This window comes from Bison bison, unplaced genomic scaffold (assembly GCF_000754665.1).
Source record: "Bison bison bison isolate TAMUID 2011002044 unplaced genomic scaffold, Bison_UMD1.0 scf7180017864461, whole genome shotgun sequence".
In the NCBI taxonomy this organism is placed as follows: Eukaryota; Metazoa; Chordata; class Mammalia; order Artiodactyla; family Bovidae; genus Bison; species Bison bison.
Genome location: NW_011495023.1, coordinates 2,145,377 through 2,160,954, shown reverse-complemented (window position 1 = coordinate 2,160,954; position 15,578 = coordinate 2,145,377). Strand labels below are relative to the sequence as shown.

The following is a 15,578-nucleotide window of genomic DNA, read 5'->3' as shown; positions in this document are numbered from 1 at the left end:
AAAATACACACAGACATTTCTAGAAATGGAAAGAGAAAGAGAGAAGGACAGAAGCAGAGGAGAAAAGGGCAGAGAAAGAGAAAAAAGCAAATGGACAAATGAAATTAGTATACAGGACAGTGTCCATTTGACCTTTCAATCTTCAAAATATTACCCAGGCCCCATGGCTGCACAATTCTCATTAAATTCATTGGGAATAATCTGGCTAAATCCCTTCTTGACTCTTAAAAATAGCAGGAAACAATATTCTGAACTTAAAACAAATTTATAGCCGCTGTGAGCCAGCACCAGCTGTGCCTGGGGGACCTAGCTTGCCCAGAGTTACATCATTAGCACCATATATGCACAAGGATTTAATTTTCAAATCTGGTCTTCAGAACTTCTATTGGGTATGTGAGCTCGCTTACTCATAGGCTGGAAATAAGCGGAGGTGCTTGGGTCCATGTAACCATGGGTCATGAACATACTCTGAACTGATTTAGAGAATGTTTGGGGATCCTTGGAGGGTAAGAGCCTTCTGCCAAGGGGAAGATGGATTTAAAATGCAGGGCTGGCAGAGCATTAACAGGCTTTTATGCATCTGATGACAACCCAGATAGCATATGCAAATTATATGCCCACTGAACATATTACATTAAGAAGAATCTTCAGCATGAAATCTTCAGACTGCTTGAATCTCTAGTGGCTTCAGCAAAATCAGATGATGATGAAAGTTTAAGGTCTGATATGCTGCTATTTGTCAAGGTGCCTGCAGGACAGTGGGGATCCAGGTATCACTAGATGGGTCTGACGACGAGCAGGGGAAACCTCAGAGTAAGACCTGCTTTCTGACTCCACGCATGCTCAGGTTCTAAGCATTAGCTTACCCAGGAGGTGACAATGAACAGAACTCCTCAAAGAAACACAGACAGTTCACTATATACAAATGAAGAGAACAAGATCCATGACTCAGACAATGGAAAAACAGGAAACCAAGGCGACTTGTAAAGGACTCTGGGCTGACTGTAGACTAGACCATCCCTATCAGTAAGGTCTGTGGTTCTGTAACAGAGAACAAACCCGACTCCATATTGGATATATTACTTTAGCTCTAACTCTGTGCCCTGTTGCCTGAGTGTAGCCATGCTGGCTCTGCACCTTTTGTAAAAGAATGTTGCCTACAGCCTGAAATATACAGGAGAGCCCATTCTCAAGGCTCTGACCTTTAAAGGTACAACACCTTTCTGTTCATGCACAGACAAGAAGTTGCAGAACAGAAAATAATGAATTGTCTTCCTGGGGGTTTATAGGAACATTGTGACCGGATCTACATGGACAGCTGCAAGAAGAAAGGATTCCAGGACCAAGAAGTTCGCAACAATCAGCTGTACCCTCTCCCTTTTTAGTATGAATGAAGTCTTAGTTCTAACTCAGGTAACATGGTTCTTTGGGACACTAGTCCACCATCTTCTTGGCCTGTTGACTTCTTACTGGTTCATGATTTGTATATTCACCCTCTGATCACAGTAGACGCTGTGAGACGACTGTTTGCTCTGGAGCTCCTCTCTGAAGCCATCATGCCAAGGGCTTTGAGCCGTAAATTAAAAGTTCACAAAGCCATTCCTGCTTTGATAACACAGGCCTCCAACATGGAGGGGGAGTCATCTCATTTTGGGTTGTTGTGTTTTGATGACCCCTAGCTCTTTTGACAGGCAAGCAGAGAGATGAGATCTGTTGATGGCAGCTTCCTAGTGGTTGTAATTAACTCTCTGGCAAGAGGAAAAACTAGAGCAACAGTTAAAATGTTTGTTACATTATTAGAACTTCACTTGTTCACCTCAGCCCATTCCCTGTGACAGTCATAAAGAGCTTACAGGAAGTTACCCCCACAGAAAACCACCCAGACGGGTCTGAGTGGGAAAAAGGAAGAAATTTCTTATCAGGGAAAATGGGAAGTGAGCAAAAGGCAGCTAGCCAATCCCCCAAGGCCATATTTATAACCTGAAGAGGTATGAGGGGACTCCTGCACTGTGAAGATTTAGCTGAACACTGTTTTTCAGTTTCATCTTCGGTGTTTGGGGGTGTCTTAGCTGAGTGGTGGGCTTCCCCAATGGCTCAGTGGTAAAGGACCCTCCTGCCACTGCAGGAGACTTGGGTTTGATCCCTGGGTTTGGAAGATCCCCTGGAGAAGGAAATGGCAACCCACTCCAGTATTCTTGCCTGGGAAATTCCATGATCAAAGGGGCCTGGTGGGTTACAGTCCATGGGGTCAAAAAGAGTCGGACATGACTTAGCGACTCAACAACAATGAGCTCAGTGGTAGCAGGGAGTCTGTCACCCAGAGCCAACCATGGGGAAAACTGGGGTTAAGTTCAACTGAAGGGAGGTTTGTTTTGCAGTTTAATCAGGTCAAGAGTGACAGCACCCTTTGAGGAAGCATGCTAATTAGAACAGTCCCTTTCTGATTTTCTGCTGGCTGAGGAGGGTCTGCTGTTGAGGAAACATTGATGTACACCACATGCCCGGTTAATAAGTGACCGTGGAGGCCAAGGCTGAGCAGGCTTCAATAGAGGAAATGGGAGAAGCTGGTGAGCTGACCTGTTCACCTCTCTCTAATGGTTAACTTTTAAAGTATGTAAAACCTCTGATTGCTTATACGCACTGTTTCCCCTCATGTGTGTCTGTGGGGAAGATTTTTTAAAAATACTATCGAAATACAGAGAGTGAGGGGGACGCCACCATTTCCCTGTGGCTGGACCCTGATCAACAGCAAAGCTCTGAAAGTCATCAAAGGACCTTATGAACAACTTACTGACCAGAGACATATTAATATGTCTTTTGCTGTAGTTCATTGCTCAATTGTGTCCGACTCTTTTTGATCCCCTGGACTATAGCCCACCAGGCTCCCCTGTCCATGGGATTCTCCAGGCAATAAACTGGAGTGGGTTGCCATTTTCTTCTCCAAGGGATCTTCCTAACCCACGGATCAAACCCGCATCTTCTGCATTGCAGGCAGATTCTCTACTGTTGAGCCACTGGGGAAGCCCACATCTTCTGTTACCTGAATGTTATCAACTGGAGACATTTCAATATTCACCTACATAATAATCACCCGACTAAGTTTTTGCAAAACCCCCCTGGTCAATCGCGTGTTAATAAAAAAGGATGTAGAGGCAGTCCGCCTCAGGGCTCGCCTCTCCAGCCCTGGTTCCCTGCATACCATCTAGTGGTGCACCCACTGGAAACGTGGCTGTAAAACTGCCAACTCCGTGGCTGGCAAAACTGACAAACTTCGCCTGTCTCCGATCTGCAGAGCGGCGATGAAAATAAATAGTCAGGCTGCTGCCTGGGAGATTTCCTTCTCCCGAGTTTGCAAACACAGTCCGTGTCCTAGATGTGCTGCGTTTAAACAAAGTATGTTCCCTGGTTCCTTCCGTTGAGAGTGGGGATTGTCACCATTTGGCAATGACTGATGGGGGAGGAAATCTCGCTCCCTGCTGCATATACATGTGGATGAAAGGGAAGCAGTGTTTATGGCTCCTGCTTGGGGACCAGATGCTGGTGGCATCTCTGCTACGACTTGATGGGAAATGGAAACCGAGAAGCGTAGCGATGCGCTATTTTGGGGAAGAAGACACACATATGTGAATCAATTTTCTCTTTGGTATTTGATACCTGATTGTATAGTGCTGTCTATCACGGTTGGCTTCTCTGTGGTGAGCACAGTGGTACCACCTGAAACACAGAAAGAGTAACATACGAAATGAGAAAAAGCAGAATAAGTAATACACAGCAGAAAACGCTCTTACATACGTCTGTTAAAGGCTAGCCGTTTCCTTAAATAACTCTTCTTTTAATTCCAGCTAGAGTAACTGTCTCAAATTTTGCTCACCACCACACCAAGTTCAAAGAAACCACTATTTTTCACCCATTTATTCATAAAGCATCTAGATAGTATGGATAATTCCAGACTTCCTTCCAAGGGCATTCCTTGATGCCCAGACTAATCTACGATGCTCACAATGGCAACAATGTAAAGCAAAGGCCTCCCAAGGTTCTTAGTGACTTGAGTATTAAACTTGACCTAGACCTCCAAGTTCAAATAGTTTCCCAAGCGTTCAGATGTGTGCCTTTTGGAGGGGAGGGTGTTGCAAGGCCGGTCCCCACCATCTATTTTAAAAACTGAAGGTTTAAAGTGGATAGCTGTAATTCCTCCTTTCTTTTGCTGCTGTGGTTGTTTATTTTTCCCAAGGACAAATATTCCGCCCAGCATGTAGCTTGGACAAGCTGCAGGGAAAGTGGAAAAGGGGGACACATTTCTTCACAGTCCCGAGGAGCTGGAAGACTGCACAAACAACACCCTGAACACTGTGAACTTTAATCAGTCTGGGTTGACTTGGAATACTTGCTCCAAGGACGTCGTGGAAACTTAGATCTACCATCCCAGCTTAAGTATCTTAGCTCAGCCGTTTTCTGCCCTTTATCCTGAGACTTCTCTTTTATTTATTTATTTTGCTTCCCAGGCAGTGCTAGTGGTAAAGAACCCGCTTGCCGATGCAGGAGATGCAGGCAAGAGACTCGGGTTCAATCCCTGGGTTGGGAAGATCCCCTGGAGGAGGGTATGGCTGCCCACTCCAGTATTCTTGCCTGGAGAATCCCCATGGACAGTGGAGTCTGGTGGGCTACAGTCCATAGGGTCGCAAAGAGTCGGACACCACTGACGTGACTTAGCGACAGCAGCAGCAGGCAGCTTACAGGATCTTCACCAACCAGGAATGGAGCCCACACCCCCTGCGGTGGAAGAATGGCAGAGTCCTAACCACTGGACAACCAGGGAAGCCTGAGATTGCTGCTTTAAAGCCCTATTCCTCAACTTGCCCAAACCACAAGCATCACTTGAATGCTTCTTGAAAAACTGGCTTATTGTTTACTACGTAGGTACTTGAGAAAGCCATTTCCCCTTATGTGCATCTGCCTTGCAGATAATGGTTGGGGATCATCTATTTGCTTTCCCAAGAGATAAAGTCCTGGGCAGACTCAGGGTAAGGACATGGGTGGGCCCATGCTGATCCTGGAACGTTTGGAGGTGGTTATGAGGTGCCACTGTACACCTTTCAATGCTATCATTCAATAAAGAGACTATGATCATTCCTATTCTGGCTGAGCCCTAGTCCTAACCTACAGCTCCCACGGGTCAGAAATCACCCAGCTCATGAATCAGAGAGCCATAAAACTGAGCTCCTGGAGTGGCCTGAAGATTTCTGAGCTCATCCACTGCGGCACCAAGTCGTGTTACCCCCGCTTGCTCAGTAAATACGCTGGATGAGTGGTCACACATGCATGTGCCCTCAACGAGGCAGGCACTAGGAAAGGGAATTATATATATTATGGGTTAAGAAGGTGAATCTGTAATGGCAGAACTGGAGGGAGGCCAGAATGCATTAGCATTCCGTTCCCAGTGGTCTTACAGGAGAAAGACTCAAGGTGAAAACTCACTTTTTAAAACCGATACGCACTGTCAATTTTGTGAGAGGTTGGGAGCCAAATTCTGCTGCCGGGTAGACACAGATCCAATGTGAAATCTGGCCTCCTGGTGCCTTTGAAGCCAATTGTATTATCTAATGACTTCAAAGGCATTTGCAAATGAGGAACTTCAAGGGTGAATTTTCACCTTGGCAAGCAAGCAAAGGAGAGCAAAATCTCTCTTTATTTCCATGTGTTTGGTGCAGTTCACCTGGAATGCAGTGTTGTTTAGAGGTAATGAGCATTTGGCTACAATACTTATCTCCCACTATGTCCAAATCGGTCACCCCTGGGAGAAGACATTAAAGTGACACCATCTGTGTTTAGGACCCAAACCTTAAGAGAACACTGATCCCAATTTCTAGGCTTCCACCTATCAGGGTGAAAGAATATTTTTGGTTTGGTTTCAAGGCACTAAGCATTCCAAGTTTGCAGCGGTGACCAAAACAGCAAGGAGGGTACGGACTTGCGTGTGAGTCCGGGAGGCAAGATGCTACCTGGGGAAAGATGCAGGGGTGGGGGAGGGCCAGGCTGCCGGCAATCACTGGCACGTGTCAGCACACCCTTCTTCAGAAAAGACTAACACAGAGCTTCATAGAGGAAATTAAGCTTTTAAAAAAGGACAAATTGGCCATGATGCAATAAACGAACATGAAGCATGAGAAGGCCTTCTAAGATCACCTTTTCTTTTTTTTTAACTTTTTCCTTTATATTGGAGTGTAGTTGATTACCAAAGCTGCAATAATTTCATATGGACAGCAAAGTGACTGAGTTTTAAATGTACCTGTATCCTTTTCCAAATTCTTTTCCCATTTAGGTTGTCACATAATATTGAGCAGAGTTCCCTGCGTTGTACAGTAGGTTCTTATTGGTTAAAGAATCACCTCTTTTTAATGGTGGAATGAAGTTAACTTTATCAGTACCCCTAGAAGTTCTTATTATATGCACCTATTGATCAAATTATTAAGACAAGTGTGCTGGCCTGAGAAAATGACATTTTGGGGGGGCCAGGATAATACGTAAAAAAAACGAGAATGCCCCCTTTTTTTCTATCTAAATAAATGATTGTATCCAACAAATGAGTTTAAACACTGTAAATAAATGATCACCTTGTATTTTAAAGGACTGTCAGTGTTTCCACTGGAAATGACCCATTTTCTGCGGTTTGCAACTTGGTGCCATTCACAATTTGCTCGAGGCTAACAGACTTGCCCTATTTCATTCAAAGGCTTAGGTTTCAATTGATTCAGTCATGAAGCAATGCAAAAATGAGAAGGTTGGTTGTTCTGACGCAAGGAGTAAATCTGAGGCTTTGACTCTAATCAATATTAACTGACCACTTTAGGGTTTATAAAGGAAAGAACCTCTTCTCCAGAGGGTAATTGAACAGAAGAGTCTCTGATGACTGTATCCATTCCTTTTTATGAGGATTTCACTACAGATGGGATGTGTGACTAGGTTTGCAAAAAGCCTAAGGTTTGCAGAGTGTGTTTATAGGCGACCTTGGGAAGGTTCTGCAGGGCCTGCTTCACAGGCTAGTACTCTTGTTTTTCGTATTAGCTGTAAGGTTTTCAGCTGGAGCTTGACATCTTACAAAGAAAAGGCCTCTGTCTTAATTAGATTATTTTTTGTGGCTTGTGGCTACTGAAATACAAGATTTATTTTCAAAAGCCCATAGCCATGTAATATTTATTGGCCATTTGACTGTAAGTGATTATTCTGGAAATTTGGAGGGAGAGAGCCTTAGGAGGAGGGATTTAAATGGAAACTCAGTTCATGGTACTAAACTTCTCAGCTAGATTTTACCTTTATTCCATCTCAGAGTAGCAGAGCAATCTTGCTCTTTCAGAGGAGAGGTTCTGAAGTAATTGGAAATGGGGGTCCCCTCCAGATTTTACATTAATGCATTAGCCACTAACATGGCACTATTATGAAGTTACATGGGAACACCTTCAGTTTCGCCCATGGAAATGAATTACACGGGCTCTCTAGAGTCCCTTCTGGGTAAAGACACAGACGGCACCCAAGGGCTGCTGTTTAATGTAAAATGAGAGTCACATGCTGTAAGAAACTGGGTGGCAATACAGGTCTCATAGCACCTTTGGTAACAGGGTGAAAATTCTAGGACTTTGGCCAGTTTCCGAATGGTGGAGTCCGACTTCCCCATGTGCTTAATGTTTCCTCTGCCAGTCCAAGTGGAGGAGAAGGTCACTTTCTAGCTCTTAGGATTTCAGACTATTATGGAGTCATCCTCTAAACGAGTCGGTGAGGCACACGGTACGTGCCATCCCTGCTACATCTGTTAGTGGTGATGTGAAACAGCAATGGATTCTGGCTTTCTACATTTTAATGTAAAATGATTCACAAAATTCTAACTTAAAAGCTGCGGTTCAAATATAAGTCTAATTTCATCAGTTAGTTGAAGGAGCCACTCAAACATTTTGATTCCTGTTTGAAAATAAATGTTCTCAAGTGTGTGGAGCATGTGTTACGGTTGGGGTTGGGGGTGAGGGTTGAAGATGAGAATCAATTTATGTTACATATTGTTGTTTGTTATTGTTTAGTCACTAAGTTGTGGAGAAGGCAGTGGCACCCCACTCCAGTACTCTTGCCTGGAAAATCCCATGGACGGAGGAGCCTGGTAGGCTGCAGTCCATGGGGTTGCAAAGAGTCGGACACGACTGAGCAACTTCACTTTCACTTTTCACTTTCATGCATTGAAGAAGGAAATGGCAACCCACTCCAGTGTTCTTGCCTGGAGAATCCCAGGGACTGGGGAGCCTGCTGGGCTGCCGTCTCTGGGGTCGCACAGAGTCGGACATGACTGAAGCGACTTAGCAGCAGCAGCAGCATTCGCTAAGTTGTGTCCGACTCTTTTGCAACCCCATGGACTACAGCCTGCCAGGCTCCCTGTCCATGAGATTTCCCAGGCAAGAACACTGGAGTGGGTTGCCATGCCCTCCTCCAGGGGATCTTCCTGACCCAGGGATTGAACCCAGGTCTCCTGCATTGGCACATAGATTCTTTACCATTGAGCCACCAGGGAAGCCCAACCTCAGATACATTTAGCCATGGAGAAATTCTTATTCATTCAATGAAGACAATCCCAGCCCTTTACTCTGAAATGGCTCAAATCACTGTTTCGGATGGCTGTGACTTGGAAGAACAATTTGTTTACGCGATGACATGAGGAGATGAAGATGCATGTGTTCTGGCAAAGTTCCCTCCACCCTGATGCCTAGTGCCATGAGGATTTTCACACACACACACACACACACACACACACACACACACACACACACAGAGGCGTTAATGAGCGGGCCCCAACTACAACATGAACTGAGATGCCACAGCAATGGGATGAAGATGGTTTCTGCACCTGTGAGCTGGAAGTCATCACCTGTTCCGCTGTGGCAGTTGGCCTGGTCGTCATCACATTCATCTACCAGGTTCCCATTGGGAGTGGTTGGCCCAGCTGTAGGTGCTGAAACAAGATCCAAGGATTATTTTCTCACACCTCTGAAATGTATTCTCCAGCCCCCTGGTTGTTGACTCTGCTAATGCTTTTGCAGAAAACTTTAATCTGCCATAGGAAGGCCAGCAGGGTGGTGTGCCTGCCTCTCTTTCAGGAGTGGAAGATACTTGGATTTTGCAGAAGGCACTGGGGACTGCTCTGTTTGGGTATTTGATTCCTATCTCCTTGGTAGACGTGGCTGCCTTCTCATTTCATACGCTGTTATCTACATAAACATCCTTTTTCTGAAAAGTTCCTGAATTCTCCCGTAATTTATTCATGACCCTGGAGTTGAAAATTCTGATGATAGAGGTTTTGCTTGAACTGTTTTTCCTTTCATTTTCAAGGTGCTAGAGGAATCGATTGTCATGAATTCTTTTATATTCTTGATATTTACTCAGTTTATCTTGTAATTTTTTTCCCAAAAGGGAGTCTCAGCATTCACTTTTAGTACAATGTTGTTCTTATTTATTTTTTTCACAGTGACTCCGTTTCTCTCTAAGTGTCTGGGCTCGTGAGCGCTCCCTCCAGAGCAGGTGTCTGGGAGCTCCCGGGGGTCATGTTACCTTAACTCCTGGGGGACCACATTCCGCTGCTGGCAGGTATTCCCATAGCTCTGAGTTTGTAGTTGAAAAGTAGCCAGCATTAATCAAAGACTGCTTTTGAAGTTCTTTACGTTTAGTTCCATCTATTTTTTTTTTCCAGCCTGTTCCTCATTTTTGCAATCTGTTTAATATTTTACAGTTTTCGGCATTACATTTCACTTTACAAGACTTGAGATAATGGACAGTTCTCTTGATGTCTGAGAACCAGACAAGATGCTGGGAGTCGGCGGGGGAGGCGGGGGTCTGTTCTCTAATAGCTTCTGGCCAGGTGGAATGTGCTGGTAACTGCTGCTTTCTCAATAAAAATTTGACACAGTTTTTCATTGTAGAGAAGGACTGAGCAGAGTTATAACAAATGGAGAAACACAGCTAGTTTCAACATCCTCAACTGCCCAGGACACATACCAATAATTGCTAGGAAATCAACACATATAGGTAATGTCCACACTGTTTAGGCTGCAAACTGGACTTTGTAAACTGTGTACACACAAGATTCTGGGTTCTGCTCATTGCCAACAGCGAATCAATAGCATCCTCTTCAGCAACCTTGACGCTTGCCTTTGCTAAGCTGCCTTTCCTGTTGGTTTTGTGCCACTTTTAAGCTCTCTATTCATCTTGCTGGTTTTTCCACATTCCTTGTGGTATTTATAAAGAAGGAGTTTTACATTGGACGTGGCCCAGGGTAGTACCTGGATTAAACTGAAAAAAGTAAAATGTGAGTCTTTTTAAATTTTTTTAAATTAAATTTTCTTTTCTTTTTTTTTTTTGCAGTGGATAAGCATATGGGATCTTAGTTCTCTGACCAAGGATTGAACTCATGCCCCCTGCAGTGGAAATGCAGTCTTAACCACTGGACCACCAGGGAAACCCCCAAAGTGAGTCATCTTGTTGTCCCAGTTTTACTACTTGAAAATATTTTATCTTCTGTGGTCCTCTAATTGTTTCTTAAATACAAGTCTTAGCCCCAAATAAGCTAGAGGTCCCAGAGATGGCTGGGTTGTACCTCATCCTTTTTTCCTATCCCTTTAGGCATCTCCTGTAGAACAAGGTACAAAGTTGATATTTAATAAGGGCCTGTTAATCATTTTAAGGAAGAAGAAAAACACTCCCTTTCACCAACTGTGTTAAAAAGCTTGGACAGTGCTTTCCCTGGATGTGGGTTCCTCACGTGGCTCGGGGCAACTTCCCCACTTTGCTGAGCGCCTGTGAACATCTGTAGTCAATCCCTTCACCACCATCGCGACCTCAGCACAGAGTTGACACTGGCAAACTGCCACCAGGCCCGGTCTTTTCAACCATCCATTCATTCCACCTCCTAAGTCAGTGCTGCTTCCCAGAATCGAGGCGAAAGTCCTGCCTCAGAGCAGCGGAGGCCCTCTGCCAGCTGACCACACCGCTCAGCACGCTGAACCGATGTGTCTGCAGGTGGTTGGGTCTGCCCCCACCCTCTTTTTTCCAGGCGTCTTTGCCAATGTCCTGGAACACGGTCATTCGTGGTCTGCGTTGACAGTGACGGGATAACTCAGGGGTCCTGGGACATAGCCACAGATATGGAAACAGCTACCCAATAAAGAATGGGAGATGATGGCCTGCTTTTAAATAAACACATAGGAAAGCAGCTATGAATTACTCACTAGGATGGTGATTTATAGCTTAAGATTCTTTAGTGCCTAAGAAATGTTTTATGATATTTAATGTGCTCAGGAATGTAATTATATTTGGGTAGCTTGAAACACAAATAATTTAGAAATCCCAAGAAGGTGATATTTAAAAAGCATCCTTCCCAACAACTTTGAGCATATGCTCAATGGATTAACATCTGGGTACCAACAATAGCCATTCTTTGCAGTAACCTAGAGGAAGACCTTTATGGGGATGAAAATGTTGGTATAAGGTTACTCATTTATGCCCAAATCAAAGGCAGATGGGAATTCTAGTGCACAAAAGCATTAAATAGTATACTAAGCAACCATCATATGATTTTTTTAAACATTCATCTCATTCATTATGTGATTAAAATAAACACAGAGGAAAGTACAGTTCTGCGGTCAATGTGAGAACTGAATTTGTCCCTGACCTCCCTATGATAACCTAAGTTTATGCAGTCGTATCTTTAAACAGACCCCATTGTGCATTACATACATTATGTGATGTAAAGTTTGGTTTCTCTGCAGCAGTCTGAGAAATTTATCCAAGACAATGTCTCAATGTTTCGGTCTGTCAAATGCTGCTTCCTGCTAGTATGTGATGGTAGTCAGCGTTGCAGATGGAAACTTGGACCAGACACAGGCCTCTGAAGAACTCTAAGAAGGTCAAGGAATCCATGGTTGCCAGGGGTTGAGGGACGATGGGGATGGAGAGGGGCTTTCATTTTGGACCGGTAGAAATCTTTTGTAACTAGACAAAGGCTGCTTGCATAAGCACCTGTCAACTAAGACTACCTACAAATGCTGGACTTGTTTACAACGGTGAATTTTGTTATGTGAATTTCACAACACATCATTTTTTAAAAACAGATCAGAGAACACCCCTCCACCCAGAATCTGAGGAGTGTTATGCAAACAACCCCCACAAAAGCAAGATGCAGAAGCACTGCTTCGTGCCGCTCACTGGGTGATGAGCCCTGCGCACAGGCAGGCACAAGAGCCACAGGATCATTTGGGGGAAAGCTGGCAATCTGCAGCAGCACCATCAGGGCCATAAGCACGTGTAAAAGGACAGAAAACATCTAGGGAAGCAGAGCGGGCTTACCTTCCACCTCACAGCCCAGCAGCTCCATTCGCAGCCCCAGTCCGCCGTGCGTGGCTCTCTCGGGGTAGATCCTGATGAACCGTGTGGAAAGGGGTGGAAAGGTCCGCAGCTCAGGTGTATCGTAGTTGTTGTTGCCTTCAAAAGACTGTGAAGAACGAGAACCAGCAGGTAATAACAAACCTTTCTTTCAGCAGAAGAGTCTCTCCTTGAGGACTCTCTAACAGGGCAGAAAAATGAGCCTCATTCTACCACTTCACAGAAGGCTGACATTCCTACCTGAGAATGGAAAAAAACAATTAAACCTTCTCTAGGAAGTGACAGGTGTTCCTTCTCAGCAACTCTGGAGGCCGCACTGAGGCTAGACCAGAAGCTAAGGATTTAATGAGACACATTTTTAAATGATAGGCTGATGTGCCTGGAAGAAGTGACAGTTTCACCATTTCCTTGAGGTGGAGGAAGAAAACTCAGGAAAGGAGCCTGCCTCTTCTTATAATAGAGACTGTGCTTCCAATAACAACTCCTCTTACATTCTCTTGGATGAGCGGGTCCTGGTTTTGCTAGAACTCTGTCCTCAAGAAGTGCAAGGGGGCTTCCCTGGTAGCTCAGTGGTAAAGAATCCGCCTGCCAACGCAGGGAACACGGGTTCAATCCTTGGTCTGGGAAGATCCCACATGCTATGGAACCAAGAAGCCTGTGCTACAACTATTGCTGCCATCACTGAGCCCACATGCCCTAGAGCCCGTGCTCCGCAACAAGAGAAAGTGAAGTCGCTCAGTTGTGTCGGACTCTTTGCGACTGACCCATGGACTGTGTAGCCTGCCAGGCTCCTCTGTCCATGGAATTTTCCAGGCAAGGATACTGGAGTGGGTTGCCATTTCCTCCTCCAGGAGACCTTCCCAACCCAGGGATCGAACCTGGGTCTCCCTCACTGCAGGCAGACACTTTACCGTCTAAGCCACCAGGGAATCCCGCAGCACGCATGGCAACTAGAGAGGAGTCCCCACTCTCTGCAACTAGAGATAAAGCCCGTTCAGCAACGAAGACAAGCACAGCCAAAAGTAAATAAGTAAGTAAATTTAAAAAAAAAGAACCTCGAGAAATTCCTTTCCTGGAGGAGATAGTAAATTTCACATGGTGCAAGTGCTGCATTACCAAGAACTTGGGTGATTCCAATCCCCTGGAACTGCTGTTGACTTACGCAGTCCCGCCAGTGGAGACATCTGTAGATAAAAGAACTTCTCATCTCAGGAAAGTGACAGGGGTCCTGCTTGCTAAACGATGTTCAGATGCCTGGTGGCCCTGCAGTGAGTGAAGTGCATTCCTAACTCGACATCACTGTGGCATGTTCAGGAGACCAGTCGTTATTGCCCTGCTGCTGCTGGATTATTCTGCTCCCCTTTTTACACTGATGGGAAGCCCTTGAGTGGACTCATCAGAAAATGGAGCAATGGCTAGGCTTGTTTTCTTTTTCAAGAAATGGATAAGCCTCTCTGTATCCTCCTTTCCCAGTATCCTTCCTAACTCTGTCCAGAATGGGAAGAGGGGAAGGGATTAGAAAAACCAAATTGCCTTGTCACTGGGACTGTCGTTTTATATACTGAGCACCATGTGATGCTTACTGATGCAAGGCATTGTTCTACAGGCTTAAAATGTATTAACTCAACGTAATCCTCAAGACAATTTCGAGAGGTAGGTTCTATTATTGTGTATGTTCAGTCACTCAGTTATATACGACTCTTTGCGACCCATGGACTGTACTCCGCCAGGCAACTCTATCCATGGGATTCTCCAGAATACTAGAGTGGGTTGCCATGCCCTCCTCCAGGGGATCTTCCCAACCCAGAGATTGAACCCACATCCCTTGTGTCTCCTGCATTGGCAGGCTGATTCTTTACCACTGAGCCATCTAGAAGTAAATTAATTGGCCTTTTCCAACTCTGAAAATCCTCTAGGAATCCAGAAGTACAGGGCTCATACCTATCTGATTTTCTCAATTAAAGTTCCTTCTATCATTTTCAGGAGTAAATTCACTACTGGGGGCCCTGCCTTTTTGATAGAACTGCAGTTGCTGCCAGTAATTGAGAATCTGACGGATATCATTGTCAGGCTCAATTAAGTGTTGTCAGTAAGACACTAATTATAATGAAAACAGAGTTACTACACAGGCAAGTTCTATCTACATTAACATAGCTTCAACATTCCTAGGAGAAAAGCACTTATACCTTCGGAATCCCAGCCTCTTCTCCTACTTGTAATGTAAATACATTACAAAGGTCGTCAGTGATGAGCTGGGAAGAATATTAGCAAGGAAGGGTCACACGGAACTGGGCTAAGTTTGCTAACATGACATTGTTTACAACATAACACTGTTTACAACATGTCTTTCTGTCCTTTTACTAATCATGCTTTAGAAGAAGAGGGCTTAGAGTATTTAGATATATTTGCTCCTGGAAAGACTAGTTGATTCAAAGACTCCGATGTACCTTGTCCATCATGTACCATTTAGGTATAGGAAATAAGGATAGGGCATAAAGGATTCCAAATCTATGAAGGTGCTGTTTCATATCGTAAAACAGACTGCTCACTTCACCATTACATAAAACATACTTGGCATCCTGAACAGGTAACCTTTACTTTCAAGTTCAAATATAGTATAACTATCTTTGTGCAAAGTTACAAATACACACTGCTCCTAAATGGATGATTTAACCAGTTTCCTTTTTCATCTTGAAGATTTTATTCCAGGGGAAGGACATGTTAGGAATCACTTATTAGATGCCCTGCCAACAATTTAGAAGCTTTTATGGTTTAAATAAGGGGCTTCCCAGGTGGCACTACCTGGGAACTTGCCTACCGATGCAGGAGATGTAAGAGACACAGGTTTATCCCTGGGTCGGGAAGATCCCCTGGAGAAGGGCATGGCAACCCACTCCAGTATTCTTGCTTGGAGAAGCCCATGGACAGAGGAGCCTGGAGGGCTAGTCCATAGGGTTGCAAAGAGTCAGAGAGGAGTAACCTGGCACATAGAACATGGCTTAAATACATAGGAACATGATAATGATGGGTAAAATCATATTTTAGGAATAAGATCTGACACATTCAACCAATCTTGAACAGAGTGTTTTTGTTACAGTTGAAAGCTGGGTGCTGTTGGCTTCTTGTGAAAGCTATACGTGATGCCCTACAAGGCAGTGATAGCTTTAGAC

The 15,578-nt window shown here is 44.6% G+C and overlaps 1 protein-coding gene across 4 annotated transcripts in view; it reads right to left on the bottom strand.

The window, feature by feature from the left end:
* The window catches only part of NRP1 (neuropilin 1), a 146,965-nt gene that overhangs the window by 14,536 nt on the left and 116,851 nt on the right, over nt 1–15,578 (bottom strand). For 2 of the 4 annotated variants that reach the window (XM_010859885.1, XM_010859886.1), the window contains exons 10-12: nt 12,373–12,517; nt 8,882–8,986; nt 3,655–3,714 (exon numbers count right to left, since the gene is read on the bottom strand). In XM_010859885.1, coding sequence (XP_010858187.1) covers nt 3,655–3,714; nt 8,882–8,986; nt 12,373–12,517 — 310 coding nt within the window. The remainder of the gene's footprint in view (nt 1–3,654; nt 3,715–8,881; nt 8,987–12,372; nt 12,518–15,578) is intronic. The other 2 variants (XM_010859887.1, XM_010859888.1) reach the window with 1 other exon arrangement.